Source organism: Myotis nattereri (assembly GCF_964212035.1).
Source record: "Myotis nattereri genome assembly, chromosome: 3".
Taxonomy (NCBI): Eukaryota; Metazoa; Chordata; class Mammalia; order Chiroptera; family Vespertilionidae; genus Myotis; species Myotis nattereri.
The window spans coordinates 188698436-188713604 of NC_138077.1; the positions used below are offsets into that span (position 1 = coordinate 188698436).

Sequence of the window (15169 nt, forward strand, 5' to 3'; positions counted from 1 at the left end):
GGCTGTCACCCGCTTCCTCTGGGCCTGGGAACTGGATATATCTCCTACCACTGCAGGGCTGGGCTGGCCTTCGATGGCAGAAGTGCCATCAGCACCGACCCCACAGCTCACACAGATGACACCATGTCCTTGAAGTCAGGATGATAGGGATTACTGTCCCATGCTGGTCCCGGTGAGAAAACAGGTGCATGATCAGTCGTTACAATTAGAACAGCTGCTGATCCCAGAGCACTGGCTACGCGGCAGGCACTGTGCCCAGGGCAGAATCACCCTCTGGCAGAATCCTCATTGCAACCCCAGGAGGTAGGAATCATCCCCACCTCACAGATGAGGCTCCAAGAAGTAAATGATTTGCCCAAGAACCTACAGCTGGGATGTGTTGGAGGCAGGATTCAAAGCTGGAGCTGATGGACTTCAAAAGCTGGAATTGGCCCATCTGGGCCTACACAAGGGCTGGCACCCTGAAGCCAGGGTCCTGTCCCCAGCCACACTGCCAAGCTTCTAGTCCAGGCTGGGGGGAGAGGGCGGGGCCTGGCCTGGCCCTTCCCCGTTCCCCTTCCACGGGGCTGATGAGACCACAGACCTGGGACTCAGCCCTAGAGACGCATCCCCCTTCAGCCGTGCCCAGCATCCTGACTCCTAGGGAGCCTAGGATCTGGAGTGGCATTTCCACTTCTGGGCTTCAATTTCTTTGTTGTTCAAACAGAGGAAATAATACCGGAGGCACCAGGTCAATTGCCCGCCCAGCACCAAGTCGCCCACGGAAACCTGGGAGTGGTGGTCCCGCTTCTGGCCTGTATTGGGCAGCTCCTTCCCCGACACAGTGAGCTGGTTCCCACGCACAAGTATTTGCTGAAGAGGAACCTTGGGAGTCAGACAAACCTGGGCTTGAATTCCAGCTCTCTGTAACCTGTACAAGTTACCTACCTACCCTCTCTGAAGCTGTTTCCTCTTCTGCAAAACAGGATCAATAACACCTTCCTCACCGGGCAACTGAGAGTATCAAAGAAACGATGCCCAGACAGAGCCTGGAGCACTGCGGGCATTTAGCCCCGGCTGCTATTCCCATGAAAAGCCAAATCTGTTCCCTTTGGTTTCTACCTACTGGTCCACTGTTGCATCCCAGAACCAGGCAATCCTTCAAAGATGAAGAGACACAACTTTCCCCTGATGCCTCACTAGCCTGTCCCCAAAGCCATGCAACGCCAGGGCCTGGCTTCCAAGCGGGATACCAGGACACAAGGCCCTCTGAGATGCCCCGTCTCACCTTTACCAGCCTCTACCCAGCTCCTTCTCACTGTTCCTTCACCAGCCATCTCAGAGCACCCTCTGGGAAGCCTGCCACGATTTTCCTCCAGGTCACTCCTCAAAACCCTCTAGGTTTCCTCCCTCCTCTTGCGGCAGGTAAACACACTGGTCTGCGGTCTCCCCTCTGGCACATGAGATCCTTGAGGAGAACATTGGATCTGATTCATCTTGGTAAAGCTGGAGAGGATTTGAATCCAGGCAGCTTTTCCTTTCTTTTTTCCTTTTATTTTTTGTCCCTTTTAACATGAAAGACATCTGATCCACCTCCGTCTTTTTCATAAACAATTTCTTGGATGAGCAAGGTGTAGAAACCTACTCATGGCCTGACTAGGGCCCAGTGAGATGTCAATATGAGGACAGAAGAGGACTGGTGTGTGTGTCCATCTCAGAGGACAAGGTACCAGCTCGGGGCCTCTGGCCATCACGGCCAGGCAGCCCTTTCCCAAGCTGTGATCTGTGGCTTTCCTGGAGCATTCGGGGCTGCTTCCCACTGACAGAGTTTCTTGTACCTGGGAAGCCAGGCTCCAGACTGGAGGAGCTCAGTCCCTGCGGTCCTGGGGGCCTCTCTCTGACTGCAGACCTTGAGGGCAACCCCGCTGGTTGCATTGCAGTCCTCCACCCCACCCGCCTCTGTGGCCCTCACACTTCTGCCTGTTACCAACTCTGGATCGCTGAGCTGCGGATTTCCCACAGAGCCACCAGTCGGGGCACAGGACCTGAAGCCTCACCAGAGGACGGGGCTGGTGCCCAGGCCCCAGCCAACCCCTCCCTCCTGAGTTCGCTTATCTCCCTTCCCAGCTGCTGACAGGTCCCTGGGTTTATGGCCCAGGAGAGGAACCACTCCAGCCGTAAATCACCTGGCCCACCCTTTTTTATCATCCTCTAGCCCTTGCCTCTCCCCTTGCCTGGCTCCCTCTCATCTAGCCCTAACCACCAGTGACCCTCTCCCCTCCTCACAGCCGAGAGCTGGATTGACGGCTTGGCAGTTTACAGCACGTAGGCTGGAGCCAGACTCCGCCTGAACGACCTCTGGCCCGTGGGCAAGCTGCTTAACCTCTGTGCTTAACTTCCCCACACACCTGCCCACAGAGTTGTTATGAGTATCAAATGAATTCATGCTTACAAAGTGCTCGGAATAGCAAAACAATCGGTAAGTAGGAAATGCCTTCAAAGACCACCTGAGGTGTTTTCTTTTTTCAAATATATTTTTGCCCGGCCGGTGTGGCTCAGTGGTTGAGCGTTGACCTAGGAACCAGGAGGTCCCGGGTTCGATTCCCGGTCGAGGGCACATGCCCGGGTTGCGGGCTCCATCCCCAGTCGGGGGCGTGCAGGAGGCGGCCGATCCATGATTCTCTCTCATCGTCGATGTTTCTCTCTCTCTCCCTTCCTGTCTGATATCAATAAAAATATATATATATAAATTTAAAATATATATATATATATATATATATATATATATATATATATATTGCTTTCAGAGAGGAAGGGAGAGGGAGAGAGAGAGAGAAACATCAATGATGAGAGAGAATCATTGATCAGCTGTCTCCTGCACGCTCCACACGGGATGGAGCCCGAAACTCAGGTATGTGCTCTTGACCGGAATTGAACCGTGACCTCCTGGTTCATAGGTCAATGCTCAACTACTGAGCCACACCGACCGGGCCTGAGGTTTCTTTAAAGCTGAATCCAATAGTCCCTCCTGAGTCCTAGCCTTACTTGGCATCTCTCATTCTTGCACGACTCCCTTAGCCTCTGTGACCTGACACTGTTCAGAGATTTTTTTTTTTTTAATATGGAACACTTCAGCCCTAGCTGGTTTGACTCAGTGGCTACAGCAACGAAAATAATTTTATGGTTGGGGGTCACCACAACATGAGGAACTGTATTGAAGGGTCGCGGCATTAGGAAGGTTGAGAACCACTGGAGCCAGATCCTTCAAAAGGAACTCAATGGTCGTAAGTCCCTTCCGGGAAGTTTCATCTCCTATCGCCAGAGAGGAGACTAAAAGTCTATATTACATCCAGACAAACTTTGTCACAGCTATCATGTCTCCCACCCATCCTTCCATGGCCCCACTCATCTTCCTAGAAATCACTTACCCTACCCCACCAGGCTTATGTTCCCCTTCCCCTTTCCCTATTAAGAAGGTATTTAAACCTGAATTCTAAGCCACATGAGTTACTCATTTTCCCTTGGGTATATCCCATGTATACATACTGATACATGTTAATAAACTTGTTTGTTTTTCTTCTCTTTTTTTTTAATCCTCACCCGAGGATATTTTTTTCCATTGATTTTTAGAGCAGATCGAGTGGAAGGGAGAGAGAGAGACAGAGAGAAACACCGATATGAGAGAGACACATGGATTGGTTGTCTCCCGCATGCCTCCGACTAGGGCCAGGAGCCTGTAACTGAGGTACATGCCCTCGACCAGAATCCAACCTGGGACCCTTCAGTCCGCAGGCCGATGCTCTATCCACTGAGCCAAACTGGCTAGGGCTGTTTGTTTTTCTTTTATTAATCTGTCTTTTTGCTAAAGAATCCCATCTGAGCCCAGACTGGTTTGGCTTAGTGGATAGAGCGTCGGCCTGCAGACTGAAGGGTCCCAGGTTTGATTCTGGTCAAGGGCATGTACCTTGGTTGCAGGCACATCCCCAATAGGGGGTGTGCAGGAGGCAGCTGATCGATATTTCTAACTCTCTATCTCTCTCCCTTCCTCTCTGTAAAAAATCAATAAAATATCTTAAAAACAAAAAAGAATCCCATCTAAGATGGGTGGAGGTAGTTTTGACTCCTCTATAAAGTCCTAACCACAGTACCGTAGACTTGTAACTGTATTTGGAGACAGCACCTTTAAGAAGATACGTAAGTAAGTTAAAAGGAGGCCTTGACCCTGCTCAGCATGGCTCAGTGGTTCAGCATCGCCCTATAGACCAGGAAGTCAGGGTTCGATTCCTGGTCAGGGCACATGCCCTAGAGGGGGCCTGCAGGAGGAAGCCAATCAATGATTCTCTCTCATTAGTGATGTTTCTAGTCTCTCTCCCTCTCTCTTCTCTCTGAAATTAATAAAAATATTTTTAAAAAGGAGGCCTTGAGGTGGGCCCAGATCTGATCTGATGTCTTTTTAAATTATTAATTGATTGATTTTAGAGAGAGAGGAAGGAAAAGAGAGAAACATATATTTGTTGTTCCACTTATTTTTTTAAAAAATATATTTTATTGATTTTTTACAGAGAGGAAGGGAGAGAGATAGAGTTAGAAACATCGATGAGAGAGAAACATCGATCAGCCGCCTCCTGCACATCTCCCACTGGGGATGTGCCCGCAACCCAGGCACATGCCCCCGACCGGAATCAAACCTGGGACCCCTCAGTCCGCAGGCCGACGCTCTATTCACTGAGCCAAACCGGTTCCGGCTCCCCTCATTTGAGCTACTAGTGTTTCTCCTCCGTATCTCAGGCTGTTTTGGTTCTCCCTTCAGTGGCTGTGAAGGGCAAGGTTAGAGAAGTAGGCCGTTGAGGGCCTGATGAGGGGTTGAGTGGGGTAGCTGTATGGAAGGAAGATGAAATGGAGATGAGACTAAAGGCAGGGAGACCAGCAAGGTCCAATAGCAATAATCCAAACTAGAGACACTCTGACCCAGATTAGGGTGCGGGGGAAGATGAGTGAAGTGGATAGATTTCAGAGATATTTGGGAGGTAAAATTGACATGTATTGGGCACTCAAAAAATATATTTTTAAAAAATATTTTTATTGCCCTAGCTGGTTTGGCTCAATGGATAGAGCGTCAGCCTGCGGACTGAAGGGTCCCGGGTTCAATTCCTGCCAAGGGCACATGCCTGGGTTGCAGGCTCCATCTCCGGTAGGGGGCGAGCAGGAGGCAGCCAATCAATGATTCTCTCTCATCACTGATGTTTCTATCTCTCTCCCTCTCCCTTCCTCTCTAAAATCAATATATTTAAAAATAAATAAATAAATAAAATAAAATAAAAAATATTTTTATTGATTTCAGAGAGAGGAAGGGAGAGGGAGAGTAGAAACATCAATGATGAGAGAATCATTGATTGGCTGTCTCCTGCATGCCCCCTACTGGGGATTGAGCCCGCAACCCAGGCATGTGCCCTGCCTGACGGGGAATGGAACCCTGACCTCCTGGTTTGTAGGTCAATGCTTAACCACTGAGATGCTGGCCAGGCTAAAAAAATATTTGTTGACATTCCTGTTTTTTCTTTCTTTTTAAAGTAAATAGAGCTTCGGCCTGCAGCCTGAAGGACCCTAGGATCGAATCAACTCCTTCCCATCAAGGGTACATACCTCTGTTGCAGGCTTGATCCCCAGCGCGGGTCGGGGTGCGGGCAGGAGGCAACCAATTGATGTGTTTCTCTCACATCGATGTTTTTCTCTCTCGGTCTCTCCCCCTCCCTTCCACTTTCTGGAGAAATAACCTCGGGTGAAGATTAACACAAAATAAATAAAAGGAGGACTAGTTCTTTTTATTTTTATTGATTTAGAGAGTGAGGAAGAGAAAGAGAAACATCAGTGTAAGAGCAATACAGTATGTGCCCTGAACAGGAATTGACCCTGTGACCTTCCAGTGCACAAGACAGCACTTCGACCAACTGAGCCACACCAGCCGAGGCCTGACTGCTCTTTCTAACGAAGAAGGCTCTTTGGTCACTCCTCTGTTTACTTCCTTTATAGCACCTTTCACAGCCTGCAATTACCTTATTTATGTATTTGCCTGTTGTATGTGTCCATCAAGCAGACTGTAAATTAAAGGAGGGCCGTATCCTTGCCCAGCCTCATTCAGACAGTGCTGGGCACTTAGCAGGTGCTCTCCATAAATCTTTGAGAACTGATTGGCATAATAATTGACTGAGCCTATAGAGCAGCGGTTCTCAACCTTCCTAAGCCGCGACCCTTTAATACAGCTCCTCATGTTGTGGTGACCCCCAACCATAAAATTATTTTTGTTGCTACTTCATAACTGTAATTTTGCTACTGCTATGAATCGTAATGTAAATATCTGATATGCAGGATGTATTTTCATTGTTCGCGACCCACAGGTTGAGAACCGCTGCACAGAGTGAGGGCAGAAAGGGGAGGAGGGCAAGGCCAGGAGGAGACTATGACAAACACTCCAGCGGGGCTAAGACCCCACCTCTCTCTGCCTCTGGCCCTGGGAAGGGTGGGCATGTACCAGGCCTCGAGGGGCCCAGATGGTCCCGGACCACCTGCCCAAGTGTCCATTGCTAGGTTTGAGAAAATCCAATTCCCATTCTCCCCTTTCTGGCCTTCTGGAGGCTGCTGACTCAGGGTAGTGGGGGTTTCCAGAAAAGGGAAGAGGGGACCCCGCTGGAACCCTAGATCTGCCCGTCGCGTGTGGAAGTGGGTAGCAAAAGCTGTGGCCTGGCGCATGGTAAAAGCCTTGAACGCCAGGTCTGTTTGACCCCAAAACTCAGTGTGGCAGCCCCACTCTACCCCGCTCCTCTTGCGCAAGCCAGGCTCGGCTCGGGAGTCTGCAATTCCGCCCAGGCCCGGAGGGGGGCAGCACTGGGCTGCACCTGGGGGCTCTGGCCAGGGACTGAGGCATTTAAAGGGGAGTGTGGACGCGGCAGGGTGAAAGCAAGCGTCGGGATCTCCTCTTCCGTTTTCTGGAAACCCCCGGTGCCGTGGGGAAACTCCCCAGATGCCCAGAACTCACTCTGACTTCAGCATAAACCCCAAAGACGGGGAAAGATATGGGCGCCCAGTCCCCAGGGCGGGTGGGGAGGGGCGGAGCGGCGGCTGGCCCCACACCCTGGAGGAAGCCACGTGGTGACCTGCAGTAGGGCTGCGTCTTTAAGGCGTGAGCAGGGGGCGGGGCCTTGAGGCGGGACGGGCGGGTGGGGGCGGGGCTTCCTGGTGATCCAGCCCGCGGAGGGTGTGGCTTCCCGGTGACTCGCCGCCAGGAAGGGGGCGGGCTCTCCATGACGAGTCGCCGGGGAGGGGGCCGGCGTTCATTGATAAAAACGACGGGCTCCCTCGGGCGCGAGCCCAGCGTAGCAAGTCCAGACGGCGTCCCGCGCGGCCCCGGCGGGTGGGACCGAGATCCAGCCCGGCCCGCGCTGCGACGCACGGCCCGCATGGAGCCCGCGGCCGGCCTCCTGTCCCCGCGCCCCTTCCCGAGCGCGCCCGCTCCGCCCGCGCCCCCCGCCGGGCCTGGGCCGCCGCCGCCGGATGCCAGGCCGGGACCTGAAGTGGAGACGCTGGCCGCGCCGCCGGCGCCGGACCCCGGGCGCCTCATCACGGACCCAGGCAGCGGCCGCACCTACTTCAAAGGCCGCCTGTTGGGCAAGGTGAGCTCGGGGTGGTGCTGGCGAGGGTGCGGGGGGCCTTGCCAGCCTCTTGGCCCGCGCCGGGCGCGGTGGGGACGCTGGGGATCTCTGCGGGCCCGATCCGGCCTCCCGGGGAGCACCTGCCTGATGCCCCCTCCTTACAGGGGGGCTTCGCCCGCTGCTACGAGGTCACGGACACAGAGACCGGCAGCGCCTACGCGGTCAAAGTCATCTCGCAGAGCCGCATTACTAAGCCGCATCAGCGCGAGAAGGTGGGCTCGGGCCCGGGCCTGGCGGATGAGGCGCGGGGTGGGGACGGTGGCGTGGGAGCCCCTGAAGGATGACGATCCTGCTGCACCCCCATTGCAGATCCTAAATGAGATTGCGCTGCACCGCGGCCTGCAGCACCGCCACATCGTGCGTTTCTCGCATCACTTCGAGGATGCTGACAACATATACATTTTCTTGGAGCTCTGCAGCCGAAAGGTGAGGGATGGTGATTCGGGGTGAGGGGATCCAAAGCTGGAGATCCTGTCTCTTCCTCAGGGAACACGGGTTGAGGGAGGGCCAGGGAGGGCGGCCCAGGGACTGAGGTGGTCCTCTGTAGTCCCTGGCCCACATCTGGAAGGCCCGGCACACCCTGTTGGAGCCAGAAGTGCGCTACTACCTGCGGCAGATCCTTTCGGGACTCAAGTACTTGCACCAGCGAGGCATCTTGCACCGAGACCTCAAGCTGGGTGAGACTCCTGGGCCAGGGGGCCAAGGGTCGGGGTGGGGGTGGGGAGGCCTAGAAAGGAGTGTGACACACCTCTCTGCCCCCTTACAGGAAATTTTTTTATTACTGAGAACATGGAACTGAAGATGGGGGATTTTGGGCTGGCAACCCGGTTGGAGCCCCCAGAGCATAGGAAGAAGTGAGTGTTTCAGGGGGTGGCACAGTGTGTGACGCAGATGACTGCCTGACAGGCAGCACCTCTGTGGGAAGCAGGATGATTGCCTGGTGTGTGTGTGTGTGTGTGTGTGTGTGTGTGTGTGTGTGGCAGATGGGGAAGATGATGAGCTGTTTGTGTGTGAAGGTGGAGGTGGCAGCCTGGGTTGCTGGGACTGGTGGAGAGGCTGAGGGTCCTATGGGTGCCTGAGTCCCTGAGACAGGTCGGGATATAAGGATTCTTGAAGCTGTATGACCGATCTTGTGTGGATGGGGGCAGGTGACACAGTATTGTGTGTGAGAGACAGACAGAGAGTGTGGGAATGGCAGATGACACCCTGTATGTAAGAAGACCTTGCTGTGGCCATGACTGGGTGTGAGGGACACACAGCATGTGTGGCAGATGAGTGTTTATGGGGGATGTGACAGCTGGTGTTGGTGTGTGTATGTGGCACAGACCGTAGGAGGTGACAGCCCGTATGGGTGTCTGACAGATGGGAGTGGGGGAAGGAGGAAGGGATCAGTGATGGGCTCTCTGTTGACCCTGGAGAAGGGGGCTGGGTTGGGGGCCAGGCCCACCCTCCCCCCCGTCCTACAGAGCAGCTGAGCAGCTGGGCCAGGCAGGTGGGCGGGGACTCAGCTGCCATCCCCAGCATCCATTGTCCCAGGACAAGCAGGAGTTCTCTGGCCTTTGGTGACAGGCAGCTGCTTTGTCTGGACTCACAGTGGGGGCGGGGATGGGGCGAGGGCTTGCTAGGCTGGGCCTAAACCCTCCCCTCTCCTCCCCTTTCCAGGACCATCTGTGGTACCCCTAACTACGTGGCTCCGGAAGTGCTGCAGAGACAGGGTCACGGCCCAGAGGCAGATGTGTGGTCCCTGGGCTGTGTCATGTGAGTCCCAGGTCATCTGCACACAGATGGGTGCACGGGTGGGGCATACCTCCCACTTTACTCCTGACCCCTTATCTCCGCCCACAGGTACACACTGCTATGTGGGAGCCCCCCCTTTGAGACAGTCGACCTGAAGGAGACGTACCGCTGCATCAAACAGGTTCACTACACGCTGCCCGCCAGCCTCTCACTGCCTGCCCGGCAGCTCCTGGCTGCCATCCTTCGAGCCTCGCCCCAGGACCGCCCCTCAATTGACCAGATCCTGCGCCATGACTTCTTTACCAAGGTCTGTGGGTACAGACACCTCCGTCCAGTTCGCACATCCCCAGGGGATGGAAGGGGGGCAGGTGCAGGACCCTCCCTTTTCTGCTCACATGGCTCCACTCCTCAGGGCTACACCCCCGACCGGCTCCCTATCAACAGCTGCGTGACAGTCCCAGACCTGGTACCCCTTAGCCCAGCTAGGATTCTGTTTGTCAAAGTTACCAAGAGCCTCTTTGGCAGGAAGAAGAACAAGAGTGAGTCTGGGATGCCAGTGGTTTTGAGGGTACAGAGTGGGGGGGTGGGGGGGTGTTACATACACATACATGGTGGTGGGGTGAGTACCTGGGAGCCCCTGGGGAGAGCGTGTGTTACACAGGCTGTATCATCCTGTGGGAAGCAGGATACTGAGGGCTCCATCTGCCCCCATCCAGGTAAGAACCGTCCCGAGGAGCGGGACGAGGTTTCCTGTCTGGTGAGCGGCCTCACTCGGACGTCCATTGCCCATCAGGATGCCAAGCCTGAGGTGAGGAGCTCACACGGGCAAGGGTTCCCTGACTCACCCCACCCTAGCAGCTGCGGGAAGCTCGGGATTAAAGAGGCTGGTGAAGCATCTGGCCTCGTGGTGGCCTAATTGGCTGTGTCTCATTAGCCAGGCGGGGCTGACCTGGGGTGACCTGGGTGCCAGGGCAGGGCTGAGCCATGGACTCTCAAAGATTTGGATTTTGCCCTAACCGATTTGGCTCAGTGGATAGAGCGTCGGCCTGCGGGCTAAAGGGTCCCGGGTTCAATTTCAGTCAAGGGCATGTGCCTTGGTTGCGGGCACATCCCCAGTAGCGGGTGTGCAGCTGATCAATGTTTCTCTCTCATTGATGTTTCTAGCTCTCTATCCCTCTCCCTTCCTCTCTGTAAAAAAACAATAAAATATATTAAAAAAAAAAAAAAGATTTGGATTTTGGGGCCTATCTCACCACTCCTTTCCCTTACCCAATCCTCCAGGCTCCAGCAGCTTCTGGTCCAGCCCCCCTCAGCCTGGTAGAGACAGCGCCCGAAGACAGCTCACCCCGTGGGACACTGGCGAGTAGTGGAGATGGTGAGCAGCCAGGAGTATGAGAGGTGCTAGCGGTTACTGGGCTGAAACCAGGGACCAGAGGGGAGGAGGGAGCAGGAGGACATGGCCTGGGCCCTAGGGGACTAATGCCTAATTCTGAGTACGTTCCCGGTAGGGTTTGAAGAAGGTCTGACCGTGGCCACAGTGGTGGAGTCGGCGCTCTGTGCCCTGAGAAACTGCCTGGCCTTCATGCCCCCAGGTAAGGTTGGGGTCCGGGACATGTGGATGGTGGTGGAAGCTCTTTGGCTGGGAGGCCAGGAACAGGTCCTACTCCTTCCTCTCCCATGACAGCGGATCAGAACCCGGCTCCCCTGGCACAGCCAGAGCCTCTGGTGTGGGTCAGCAAGTGGGTTGACTACTCAAACAAGTTTGGCTTTGGGTATCAGCTGTCCAGCCGCCGGGTGGCCGTGCTCTTCAACAATGGCACACACATGGCGCTGTCGGCCAACAGAAAGTAAGTGCTGTTATGGGGTGTCTTGTATCCAGGCCGTTGTACCCAGCAGGGCTGCACCTTGGTGTGTGCTCCTGGGCTCGGGGCCTGGGCTCCCTGTGACCTCCGTCTCCCCCCCTCCAGGACTGTGCACTACAACCCCACCAGCACCAAGCACGTCTCCTTCTCTGTGGGTGCTGTGCCTCGGGGCCTGCAGCCTCAGTTGGGTGTCTTGCGGTATTTCACCTCCTACATGGAACAGCACCTCATGAAGGTGTGTGGACTGGGGTGGGGCACATGGAGGACTAACATCCTGGTCCCTTCCTGTTCCCTTTTGTGGAGGGGCTCAAAGCTAAAGGCTGAACCTCTAAGGGAGACATCAGTGGAGAGGGCCTTGACTCATGTCAGACGAGTGACTTGCCTCTGCTCCCAGGGTGGAGATCTGCCTAGTGTGGAAGAAGTGGAGGTGCCTGTCCCCCCACTCCTGCTGCAGTGGGTCAAGACTGATCAGGCCCTACTCATGCTGTTTAGTGATGGCACGGTCCAGGTAAGAGCTTCTCTGGGATTGGGGAAGGTCGGGAGGCCTAGGGTGGTGGGGAGGAGAGGACTGGGGACCTAGGGCCTGATCCATGCCACCCTCCTGTGCACAGGTGAACTTCTACGGAGACCACACCAAGCTGATCCTCAGTGGCTGGGAGCCCCTCCTTGTGACTTTCGTGGCCCGCAACCGCAGCGCTTGTACTTACCTTGCTTCCCACCTTCGGCAGCTGGGCTGCTCCCCGGATCTGCGGCAGCGGCTCCGCTATACTCTGCGGCTGCTCCGGGACCGCTGCTCAGCCTAGGCCCAGCCTGCAGAGCGGGCTACCACCCCAGCCCTCAGGCCTGAGGCCGGTGCCTGTAAGGCTCTGGCCCTGGCCTCTGTGGCCCTCCCTGTCCCTTTGGTGCCTCACTGGGGGCTCTGGGCCTAATCCCCCAGGGAATCAGGGACCAACTTCACTGGGGTTGCAGGCTGCCTGTCGTAGCTGCCTCCTACCCCTTCTCCAAGAAGAGCCTGAGCCTTAGTCCCCAGCTAGGGGGCGCTATCTATGGACCACTTTTATTTATTGACAGATTTATTTATTGGGATGTGCCGCCCTAGGGAGGGCCTCCTCCTGGGATAATAAACCGTTTTGCAGAACTTGGATGCCTCCTCACTCGTAGTAGAGCCCATGGACCGTGGCCACTGCAAAGAGCGAGGCGTTGGTGAAGGTGGCGGAGGCCAGGCCGTCATGCGCCCCGTCCCAGAGCGCACGGCTGACCACGTGCACGCCCTGGCCCGTGTGCTGCCCCAGCACCACGCTGCACACCAGCTTGTAGCGGGGCGGGCTGAGCTCTCGCAGGCGCGTGTGCACCAGTTCGCACAGCTCCCGCGCCAGGGGCCCTGCCTTGGTGCCAGAGTAGACTGTGTCTTGTAGTTCTGTGGCCAGCACTTCCTCCAGGGCATGTTGTGTTCGCGTGGCCTCCCAGCGCTCCCCAGGCGCTGGCTCAGTGCGATATGAGGGTGCCATCCGCCGAGGAGGTGCCAGGAGCAACCCGGAGAAGCTGATCCTTGAGCCTAAAGGCGGCATTGGGCCCAAGGATGGTCGCCGGCCCCCAGGACCCATGCCTGGTCCAGCCAGCGAGTTGCGGCGGGAAAAGGATGAAGTCAGGCCCAGCACTGAGCCGCGGCGGGAGGCTGGGCCCGGACCTGCTGGTCGGGCCTCATCAATGCTGGGCAGATGGCCCGGAGGCCGGACCAGCGATAGTTTCAACCCAGGGTCTTTGGCAGTCTCCTCCTCCTGGCGTCCGGCGGGCACAGGCCTACCAGCCATGGACCTGCTGGCTGAGAGACCCACACGAGTTGGGTGGCCTTCACCTTTGAATACCACTCATTTTCTTACTTGGTAATAAGGTTACCCCCTAACCTCTTCTTACCTGTGTTTTTGAGACACGCAAATCAAATAGTCCAGGGCTGAGTGGATTCCTAGGTGCTTAGAGGATTAAGGGCTGTTAGGGACATAAACAAGGAAAGAGATGCTGTTTAGATTGTCATCTTGGACTCGACCCTGTCCCTTGAGCTCCTTCGCCTGGACACTGGGGGTCAGCCAGCAGGAGAAGAGGTGGAGGTATCTGTTTTTTGCCTCAGCCTAGACAGTGTGCCTTCAACCCCTAACCAGAAGGAGGGATGGACAGACCCAACTCCAACCCACAGGTCCTAACCCTGTGGGTGTTAAATCCAGTCATCTTCCACCCCCACCTGCTTCTAGGACGGTGGGCACAGATTTCTCCCCACACCTGGCTGAGGCTGGGGGCGGGCGATACAGGAAGCTCCTTCGCCCACTGCTTTTGGCCTCTGGCCCTACCTCCAGGATCAGTTCTTGGATGGCAGCTGTCTTCTGAAATCCCTGCAGGCACCCTGTCACCTGCAGCCTTTGGCCTCCAGCTCTCACAGCCTGGGCGGCCTGACCAGCAGGTGGGAGAAGAAGGGCCCCTTGCCTGTGTTGTGGAGTTGCCATGGGTTGCTGGGCAAGCACTCCTCCCTTCCTGGTTCCCTCCCTCCCTCCGGGCTCTGACTTAACCTGGGAGTGTTACTCCTGTGAGCAGGTGCTGAGCGCAGGGTGCCTGAGTCACCAGGGAAGAGGGGACAACTGGGGCGCAGAGCCCAGGAACATTCCACCCCGACAAGGACAACTGGGAGCAGATGTAGCAAGGGGTGCGGGTCAGAAAGGTGCCCCTACCCCAGGGCTCTGAAGCCACTGTCCATTTCTCTTGTGAAGAATGGCTCTTCGCTCTTCCCTTGTGAGTCTCAGAGGCCTGGGATATGGGGAGGCCTTGAGGCTGCTGCGGGGGCGGCTGCTCGGGAATCAGGATGTGGGCCCACAGGAAGGAGCACATCATGACTCTATCGTCTCTCCTTCAGTCTAAACAAGGACAAATATTTCCGCTCCCTGAGCAGAGCTAGGGTGGGGCTTGGCTGACTTCCTCAACTCAGGGCTGCCTCAGCACAGGGGAGGGGGGGCTCACTCAACTAGGCATCCAGCCTTCCCCGACCCCTGCTGACCAAGAACTCAGGGGCTGGTCCCCAGCTTGCCACGCCTCTTGGGTTGCATTTCAGGGATGCCAGAGGCCATGACTCCTTTGTCAGAGCTGACACCTCCTCACCTGGCCCCTCTGGGAGAGACAGGTCTGCCGTCTCCCAAATAAGCCGTGCCTGGGCCCTGAGAACCTGGGCTTTCCCTTCCTGGCCTGTGTTATGAAGTTGCCATGCGTTGCTGGGCAAGCACTCCCTTCCGGGTTCCCTCCCTTGTTGAGGGGGGTTTCCCAGACCTGGCTAACCTGATCCTCACTCCGTGCGTGTGGGTGAGGAGTAGGAGGGCAGGGAGTTAGAACTCCGAACCCAGGACCGGCAGGGCCAGGGTGCTAACGCCCTCCGATTCTGCTTAGGGCCCCTCTGAGTCTGAGGTTTTTCCTGGGCCTGTGGGAGATGGGCGGGGCCTCCTCAGGCCAGGCTCCAGTTTCCTTGGAAACCCACAGGCTTCCCACCCTAGTCGGCCTGGGCAGGCTCCCAGCTGGGGCCTCATTTGCAGTGAGCTTCTCCTCCCCCATTTAGTCTGCTCCAACTCGGCCTCTTTTGGTCCCCTCCCTGGGTCCCCAAGCCGAGCCTCTGGCCTCCTCTACCAGCCTCTGATGCCTTCTTCAGACACCTGGGCCTCTCCTGCCCCATCCCTCAGCTTCTCAGCCAGCGGGCCTCCCAAACCCCCGCCCCTCCCTCTCTGGCCTTTCTAGTCTCTTTACCAACCATAAGGCCTGGCCAGGCCTCCTGCTCCTTCCCAGCTACTGCCTCCCACATACGGACCGACAACAGGCCTGCTAGGCTATTTCACTCCCCCCCGCCCCCGCCCACCC

The 15169-nt window shown here is 56.2% G+C and overlaps 2 protein-coding genes across 2 annotated transcripts; one reads left to right on the top strand and one right to left on the bottom strand.

The window, feature by feature from the left end:
• Window positions 1–7347: 7347 nt before the first annotated feature.
• Window positions 7348–12423, top strand: PLK3 (polo like kinase 3). Its single transcript, XM_081088197.1, has 15 exons — window positions 7348–7646; window positions 7790–7897; window positions 7995–8111; window positions 8233–8362; window positions 8452–8539; window positions 9348–9443; window positions 9531–9729; window positions 9835–9961; window positions 10139–10230; window positions 10704–10797; window positions 10931–11014; window positions 11107–11269; window positions 11390–11519; window positions 11679–11792; window positions 11896–12423. Exons 1-15 carry the CDS (start codon window positions 7434–7436, stop codon window positions 12085–12087), a joined length of 1947 nt encoding a protein of 648 aa, XP_080944323.1. The 5' UTR covers window positions 7348–7433; the 3' UTR covers window positions 12088–12423.
• Window positions 12327–13270, bottom strand: DYNLT4 (dynein light chain Tctex-type 4). The gene is made up of 2 exons (XM_081088198.1): window positions 13199–13270; window positions 12327–13106 (listed from the first exon to the last, which is right to left on the bottom strand). Exon 2 carries the CDS (start codon window positions 13093–13095, stop codon window positions 12436–12438), a length of 660 nt encoding a protein of 219 aa, XP_080944324.1. The 5' UTR covers window positions 13096–13106; window positions 13199–13270; the 3' UTR covers window positions 12327–12435.
• Window positions 13271–15169: the final 1899 nt, after the last annotated feature.